This window comes from Magnolia sinica, chromosome 17 (assembly GCF_029962835.1).
Source record: "Magnolia sinica isolate HGM2019 chromosome 17, MsV1, whole genome shotgun sequence".
In the NCBI taxonomy this organism is placed as follows: domain Eukaryota; kingdom Viridiplantae; phylum Streptophyta; class Magnoliopsida; order Magnoliales; family Magnoliaceae; genus Magnolia; species Magnolia sinica.
The window spans coordinates 62,190,654-62,199,947 of record NC_080589.1 but is presented as its reverse complement, the minus strand read 5'-3'; the positions used below and the strand labels follow the sequence as shown (position 1 = coordinate 62,199,947).

Sequence of the window (9,294 nt, the reverse complement as noted above, 5' to 3'; positions counted from 1 at the left end):
GGAGCTGGGGATGTCTTTTATGATTCTCTAGAAAGATTTATGGTAGTGTGCTATACTATTTAGCTCCGCATCAAACTAGCCCTCAGGTTGAATATTCGAGCTTGGAATTTGGGCGGGGACTCCAACCAAACTATCAAATCTCTTCATAACCAGAGTATCACCAATTCGAAGGTTAAAGGTGCTCCTTAAGAACAAGATAAGCTTCAATGCACATCAACTCTTGAAGAATTAGATTAGAACCAGTAATGCACACACAGCACACATTCATGCATGTATAAGGCATCATTCAATACATATGCTTGCATAACATGTTGCATAACATATGTATATGTAATGCTTACATGTACATATCCCATGGAGTATTCTTTAAAAGTAAGGAGGTTGAAAAAGCATTTGAAGTGTTGGAATAAGAATGTCGTTGGTGATATTTTTTAGAATTGGAAAGCAGAAGCCAGAATTCTCCAGGCTCATTATGAATTGATTCGTGGTAGAAATGCTATGGGGAGATGAAACTAGAAAGGGCTAAGCAGAATCCTGCATGAGTACTACTTTAAGAAATATTTTAACATAGGAGGTGCACAGAGAAAAGAGAAATCATTACTGTCTTCTTTTCCACAATAGTCTATGAATCCACGAGAGAGAAATCTCTAAAATGATCAAGTACTGCCACAGCCCTCTAGAGTGCAATGTTATAAGTTGCATTAACATGTTGGCAATCCGATCCATCGATTGGACTCTTCGTGGCTTACCATGCAAATGAGGGCTGTTTTGATGGACTGGTTTGGAACAATTATCAGTGGACCATATCATAGGAAAAAGTGGTGATTGACCATTAATAGGCCACAAAAACTTTGTATCAAGCCGATATTTGTTTTTCCACTTCATGCATGCTTACATGAACTTATTAATAGATTGGATGGAAAATATAACCCACCTGAGCCCTGGGAAGTTTTTAGTGGTAGGGTGTTCAATCACCACCGTTTCTTGAAATATGGTTCACATGATAATAGGATATTCTTAAATTTTGGTATCATGATCTACGATGATCTATCAATAGAGAGAGTGGATACAGAATATACAAATCAAGGTGGGCCCCGGGCTGCACTGTCTTGGCTGAGGCTGGGTCTTACTTAATCGGACTCCCTGCACCACACAGCAAGCAATGGAATTTATTGGGGTGTGAAATTTACGTGGGCTCCAATATGATCTATTTATGAGATCCACACCGTCCATTCATTTTTAAAGATCTTTATAAGATAAGAATCCAAAAACAATCCAAATTCAAAGCTAAAGTGGAACACACCACTAAAGACAGTAGGAATTGATGCTACCATTGAAAACTTCTTCAGGTCAGAGAAGGCTCTAATCAAGATGATATTTGTATTTTAATTTCATCCAAGTATATGTGTTCTTATGAATGGCTCATATGGGAAATAAGCCTAACGGTTGGCCTTAGGTAAGTTTCAATTGTAGTTTGTTTAATCCCTACTACTTTATGTTATGTGAGCCACTTCAGCTTTGTATGTGCCTCATTTTTAGGATCGTGCTTTATATTTATCTGGAAAATTTGATATACGGTAGAAATGGTATAGATGTAACACAAAAAATCACGGTGGGACCTGGAAAAAGACTAATACTTTAAAAATTATGTTTTGCAGTTAGCGATCTATTCAGGAGAGAAAAATCAGGCCCATATTCTTTAGCTGAGTCATCGGAAATGACGTGGACGAATTAGAAACGGCGGCACTGGAATTTCCATTTCCTTCGGCACGAAAGACGCAGATTGCGTCCTACCCCCACCCGTCTCTAGCCCCGAACGGGCGGTTCTGTGGGCAGGCCCACCGTGATGTATCTGTTTATCCATGCCGTCCATCTCTTGTCTTATGTCATTTTATGCCATGTACAGAAAAATGAGTAAGATCCAACGCTCAAGTGGACAATTCCAAAGATGACTCTTGCATTTAATGCTTTGTCCATTTAATGCAACCGAGCTTATTATTCTGTGTGGTCCACTTATGCGTTGGATCTACCTCATTTTTTTGTTCATGTCTCGGAATGATCTGTGAAAAGTGATGGACGGCTTGGATAAAAAGATACATCACGGTGGGCCCGCCCACAGAGCCGCCCGTTCCGGGCTATAGAGGGGCGGGGTGGCAGGAAATGCGGATTGCATACTTTGTTATCCTGTACGCTTTTATCGTACCGAGTGAATACTATTGGGCCCACCACGAATGTATATGGTTCATCCACGCCGTCCGTCCGTTGTTAAAGCTCATTTTAGGGATTGATACAAAAATTGAAGCATATCCAACGCTCAAGTGGATCATACCACAGGAAACAGTGGGAATAATGATTTCCACCGTTGAAACCTTTCTAAGGCCCAAAGTGATGTTTATTTGTCATCCGACCTGTTCATGAGTGAAAAAACAATTATCATTTGTATCCAAAACTTCTGTTGGCCCAAGAAATTTTCAACGGCAGCTGTTCATTCCGCACTGTTTTGTGTGGTGTGTTCCACTGAGCTCTGGATTATAATTCATACTTTGGATCAAAAACTAAAATAACCTCGATAAAATGGATTGACGTAGTCGATAAAATACATAACTCACGGTGGACCCCACCGAGTTTACTCATTAGGCTTGTAGTAATATCTCGTAAGAATAAAAGAAGCTATGCTTAGCATCAACCTTCTCCTAAAAATACCCATCCATCGTAAGTTCTTAGCATACCATAAGCAACATCAACCATGGCCATACACAAATCTCTCTCCCTTGTTTTTCTCCTCTTTTTCCTACCCTTTCTTTCTTTCCATGTAACATCATTTGCAACAGCAGCACCATCATTCGCACTCTCAGAAGTAGAGGCTCTCATGAAATGGAAAGCCAGCCTCTCTGCAGTACAAGCTCTCCACTCATGGTCGCTTACTTCTGCTAATTCTACCACCAACGCAATCTCTCCATGCAACTGGACTGGGATCTCATGCAACAGCCTTGGAAGTGTAACAGAGATACGCTTACCGAGTGTGGGCTTGCAAGGAAAGCTCGATAACCTGAGTTTCCCGTCATTTCCAAACCTCCTCCATCTTGATCTCAGCGTCAACACACTCATCGGAACCATTCCGTCCCATCTTTACACTCTTTACAAACTCACATCCCTAAATCTGTCTGCAAATGAAATAAGTGGATCAATACCTCTGAAAATAGGGAATCTTGTGAATTTGAATAAGCTAGACTTGTCCATTAACCATCTAGATGGTTCCATCCCTTCCACTTTAGGAAATCTGACTAGGCTTTCCATCTTGTACCTATACCAAAATCAAATCTCTGGCTCCATTCCTTCACAAATCGGAAATCTACAAGCTCTGGTGGACTTGGCGTTGTACCAAAATAATCTGACTGGTCCTATCCCTCCTGCTTTAGGTAATTTGAGCAACCTTGAACTTTTCTATCTCAACCAAACCCAAGTTTCTGGTTCAATTCCACCAGAAATAGGGAATCTGGTTAATCTCAAGGAGCTTCACTTGTCCACTAACCTTCTAACAGGTTCTATCCCTTCCACTTTAGGAAACTTGACCAAGCTTACTTGGCTGACCCTTTTTGACTGTCAATTATCTGGTTCCTTGCCTAAAGAAATGACAAACATGACAAATCTTTCTAAACTCTACTTGCATGGCAACAACTTCTCTGGCTATTTACCTCAGTTATGCCATGGTGTATCGCTAAAATTCTTCACTGCATTTGACAATGATTTCACTGGTGAGATCCCTAGAAGCTTTAGAAACTGCACTAGCTTAATAAGAGTGCGACTCAGCGGAAACCGCCTCATTGCAAATGTATCAGAAGCCTTTGGTGTATACCCACATCTCAGATACATGGACGTCAGCAACAACATGTTGTTTGGTGAACTCTCACCAAACTGGGGAGAATGCCAAAACTTGACAAAGCTACAATTCTCGGGGAACAAAATCACTGGTAGAATTCCTCCCGAGATTGGGCAGTTGAAACAGCTAGGATTCCTTGATCTTTCTTCGAACCATTTAGTAGGAGAGATTCCAAAGGAATTTGGAAGGCTGGCTTCTTTGTTCAACATGACTTTAAATGATAATCAGCTTTCTGGTCAGGTACCCCAAGAGATTGGAAAACTATCCAATTTGGAGGTTCTGGATCTGTCAATGAATCACCTAAGTGGTCCAATACCACGTCAGTTAGGGGATTGCTCCAAACTCCATTATCTGAAATTGAGTGAAAATGTTTTGAATGGAAGCATTCCTTTTCAGATTGGTAACCTAGTATTCCTACAGGGATTACTAGATCTAAGTCATAACTCCCTCAATGGAAAGATACCTCCACAACTCATGAAATTGGTTAGTCTGGAAATTTTAAACCTCTCTCACAACATGCTGTCAGGTTCCATTCCGCCTTCTTTTGAAGGGATGGTTAGCTTGCAATCTATTGATTTTTCATACAATGCTTTGGAAGGTCCTATTCCCAACAGCAAAAACTTTCAAAAGTTTCCTGTAGAGGCATTTATAAATAATAAGGGCTTGTGTGGTGAAGTGCAAGGTTTGCGACCTTGCAATGCCTCTTCCGCAAGTCATGGCGATGCGAAGAAAGGCAATAGAGTTGTGATCCTCATTATTCTTCTCTTCTCAATATTGTTTCTTTTATTTGCAATCGTTGGCATAATTTCTTCCATTTATTATCAAAGAAGAAGAAGAAGAATAGGGAAAGTGGTTCTTGAAAGGAGCGGAGGAAATACATTTTCAACATGCAATTATGATGGGATTACCACATTTGAAGACATTGTAGAGGCGACAGAGGGTTTTGATGAAAAATATTGCATAGGAATTGGAGGTTATGGGAAAGTTTACAAAGCAAATCTACCAGCAGGTCAGGTAGTAGCTGTGAAGAAACTTTACCCACTCGAAGGTGGGAATCAATCCGATCAAAGAAGTTTTAAGAATGAGATAAAAGCATTAACAGAAATCCGCCATCGCAACATTGTAAAGCTATATGGCTTCTGTTCACATGCTCGATTCTCATTTCTAGTCTATGAGTATATGGAAAGGGGAAGCTTGGCAAGCATCCTAAGCAACGATGAAGGAGCTACACAGTTGGACTGGACTCTAAGGGTGAAGGTTATCATAGGTGTGGCTCATGCTTTATCTTACATGCACCATGATTGTACCCTGCCAATTGTCCATCGAGACCTATCAAGCAACAATGTTCTGTTGAATTCAGAACTTGAGGCTAGTGTCTCTGACTTTGGAACTGCACGATTGCTGATACCTGATTCCTCAAATTGGTCTACACTCGCAGGCACTTGCGGATACATCGCTCCAGGTTAGTTGCTAGTATATTCTCCACGCTTTAATAGTTTTATTAGTAATTGGTCTTTATTTTTCATAAACTTTTCTATCTTTTGGTATTGGCACATATATTATAAAGTTTGTGCATTTATTAGCATATTGTTGCCGGATGTGGCAATCCAGGGCAACTGGAATATAAGAAAAATTGTATCTGAAAATGCTCTCTTCCCACAAAGATTCTCTAATCCTACGGTTGTAATAGGCCTTGCAAAAGAAACATACCAGGGATATTATTCCAATCCTTCAATTTATTTAGTTAAAAGTTAGAGGTTTTGAGGTACACTTGCATATCCATTCAGCTATCATCGGAAAGAGCTTGCTTTTAAACTCTTTCCAAAAACCCAGTTACTCTTTCAAAATATAGTCCTAAAGCCCCATTGTTTGACTTTAATTAAAGGATGACTGATGAACCAGTCATTATCTCATTTTTTTTATAAAAAAAAAAAAAACGTTGATACCCATTTTCAAGCAAACTCAATGATTATAACCTAAATATTTCCTACTAACACTGAAGTAACTTCTGGACCCTACAATGATGCTTGTCTCAAATCCAAAGCATAGGTAAGTCCGGAGAAGTAAATGTGAAAATGATACGGCAAGAAATGTGGCATCCTGCAATCCTTTGCAAAGATATCCAAGAGAATAGTTGGGTTTTCTCTGTTGTACAAGGGTTTCACAGCTTTACAATCCAAGCCATCTATGTGATGTCTGACACACTAAATGCCCCACACAACAAAAGTTCCAATTAGAAGAATTATTAATACATGATCCAACCAAATTGGGGCCTATCAGTAGTTTGGATCTTAGAACTATGGGTCCCACTGGTTACTGACTTTAACCTGATTAGAATATCATCGAAACGTTTTGGTGGAAAATGTTTGTTGCTTGTTTCCTTTGCTTCTCTCTCTCTCTCTCTCTCTCTCTCTCTCTCTCTCTGACTGAAACCAAATCTCTCTCTCTGAGAGAGAGAGAGAGAGAGAGAGAGAGAGATTTGGTTGGTCAATCCAGAATATTGATACAAATAATTATACTAAATCCATTTTAATATTAGGAAACAATGCCCATATCACCCAATCTTTGCCAATGAAATGTCTAGCTACAATGATGCCTGTACGCGCACCATTACACCCTGTTTCATACATGCCAGGTGACCTGACACTATGATTATACTGGTATGCTTATTGGGCAGCCCACCACCACGTGAAAACAATAGATAGTTTCAAGAAAAAAAAAAAAAAAACCCAACAATATGCACTTAATGTATGTATATGGCATGCTTGGTGAGTGGACCATCCCGACTTTCTAGCAAGATCATCCAAAAGTCTGTCCCATCTTATTCACCTCTCAAATGTACTAAACACATCTTTGAAGAGATGCCTTAGGGTTAGCAAGCACAAAAACCTAAAAGATATGAAACCTAACTCAAGAAACCCAAGTGAGCTTTGATATATGATTAAGAGTTTAACTATTGATGATTAACAAAGCGAAAAGAACATGACTGACGATATTCTTTCTTGTAGAGCTTGCATATACAATGAGGGTGACTGAAAAGTGCGACGTATATAGCTTTGGTGTTGTGGCACTTGAAGTGATGATGGGAAGTCATCCTGGGGAGCTCATCTCCTCTCTGTCATCAAGTAGACAAGATACACTAATAAAAGATATGTTGGACCAGCGTCTCTCAGATCCGATGACTGATGTTGCACAGCAAGTCTTATTTGTGGTATACATGGCTCTTGCATGCATTCGGCCAGATCCAGACTCTCGGCCAACCATGCGACATGTGGCTCAGGAGCTATCCATTGGTAGGCCTTCTTTCTCACTACAGCCATTCCATGCGCTTACATTCCGTCAACTGATGGATCTGAAGGTATAGTTGGGTGGATGAAAATCACCAAGTTTGTGGGCATGCGGTGGCATGTACATTATTACTGCCTGTTTATTGTATGAAAATCATCGAGCATGGATAAGTTGTTTTTCTTGTTATGATATGTACATATTTCAGTATGTGGAATCGATGTTTATAAAAAACTGTAGTATTTAAGAGTTGGTGGTCGAAATCTATATGTAATAAAGTATTTGAAAGAATAAAGATATTTTCTTGTGTGGTGATTATCTTCTAACTGAAGGTTTTCAAGCCAAATAAAAAATCTACCTTCTAGGAATTGTAATAATTTTCCTTATATATACTAATGTATTATGAAAAGTAAAAGAATGAGTTTATTTATCTAAGAGAGATGGTTTAAGTTTTTTTTTTTTTTTCATAAGGCAAGAATAGACTCTCTTATTACCAAGGGCTAAGACCTAATTGAATACAAACAAAAAACAAGGGGCAAAGCCCTTAAAGCAAAGTTAACAAAAAAAGCTCATATACTAGGCTTGAAATAAGCACCCACAACCCAGGCTAGAAAAAAGAAAAAAGAAAAGGAAAAGGAAAAGAGTCTACGCTCTGGTCTAGGAAGAGAGCCCACATCCTGGGCTATAGAAGAAAATAAAAGAAAATCAAATGAAAAGGTAACTCGCTAGCAAGAATAATTTGAAAAGCAGCACCCAAGGGATTCCTAGACAATCTTAAAGTAAGAGCTTTCTATCACTTTCTAATAATCCAAGGCATGAGATAAAAGAGTGCACCAACTAATAGACTCATTGTCCATGAAGAAGAGTTTGGAGTAGAGATCTCACACCTCATTATAAACTTCAATAAGAGCATCTAAAATATAAATAATATTTAATTTGGAGATACCGACAAAAAGGTTTCTAGACTTTTATCTCTCAGCCTATGCATGCCAACCTCTAAGATAACTCCCTAGATGGCACTTGAGGAGAGAGGAAAGAACATAAGCCCAATTCTTATATCATTTATTTTGATACAAGATATTGTCCACATATCCCAGGCAATAAACAGCGAGCTTGTGGAATTGACAGCAATAACTGCCTAAAATAAAAATTACTCAAGATCTCAAAACATTAATGATATGGTCTAGAACGGCTTTCTTTTAGAGGGACTTAGAATTGAAAATGCAGTTATATATTCTCCCTCCCAAATATGTCAAACAAGGGTTGGAAAGTAAAACCTGCTCAGCATGTTAGGAACATGACACATGACACATATAACCCTCGATAAGATTTCTAATAGATTGAATAAGAGGGATAAATAGCTAAAATGGGATTTAAGTGTAGCTTTTCTCAAATCCAAGGATAAAGAGATGGTAATTTATGGCTTCTTTAGTTGGAAAAGGGAAAAAGAAAAGAAGAAGAAGAAGAAAAGAACGATAAATCCACATTCTGGAAATGTGACTACGATGTTGGTATTGTAGCACAATGCAAAGTGTCTATGAATATACTCCAGTCTATATAGGAGCATAATAAGCAACCTATGCCTTTCTTCACACGTAACCCTATTGTTAAGAGCATAATAAGCAACCTATGCCTTTCTTCACACGTAACCCTATTGTTAAGAGCCCTGAAACTATCCTCAAGAGAGCTGATGCAAGACATGAAAATTAAATATGATATGCAAGATCTCAGGCTTTAAATTATACTAATTCAGAAAACAATCACATAAAATTTCACATCCCACACAAAAGTTCAAACATTCAAGCAAGGAGAATCCGTGTAGGTCCAGGCCTACATAGGCTATGGCTGAATCAGTAAAATTATGGACCAAACAATACTCAAAGGGAAGTAAAAATTAACCACACATGTACAACAATCAGTCCCTAATCCAAGGGATTCACCAATTCTAATTCAGAGAACTCTTGGGCAAGAAAAGGGACAAATAAATTGAAAGTAATGCAATCTAGGGTTAGGGTTAGGTAGAATAGGCATGAGAGAAGTAAAATAGGCGAAAATCTGAACCTTGAGATAGTCCCCGCTCGTGAATAGCGGGTTAGGCCTGTCGCATGTGCGAGGGGGCGCCGAACGCG

General features: G+C 39.0%; 1 protein-coding gene across 1 annotated transcript; it reads left to right on the top strand.

Annotated features, from left to right (window-relative positions):
* Positions 1–2,715: 2,715 nt before the first annotated feature.
* Positions 2,716–7,332, top strand: LOC131230260 (MDIS1-interacting receptor like kinase 2-like). The gene is made up of 2 exons (XM_058226090.1): positions 2,716–5,342; positions 6,889–7,332. Exons 1-2 carry the CDS (start codon positions 2,747–2,749, stop codon positions 7,242–7,244), a joined length of 2,952 nt encoding a protein of 983 aa, XP_058082073.1. The 5' UTR covers positions 2,716–2,746; the 3' UTR covers positions 7,245–7,332.
* Positions 7,333–9,294: the final 1,962 nt, after the last annotated feature.

Bases quoted from the DNA above. Each gene is read 5' to 3' on its own strand.
- LOC131230260 (XM_058226090.1), top strand. From the start codon at position 2,747: ATGGCCATACACAAATCTCTCTCCCTTGTTTTTCTCCTCTTTTTCCTA. The intron at 5,343-6,888 runs GTTAGTTGCTAG...TCTTTCTTGTAG, and splicing joins TTGCGGATACATCGCTCCAG to AGCTTGCATATACAATGAGG.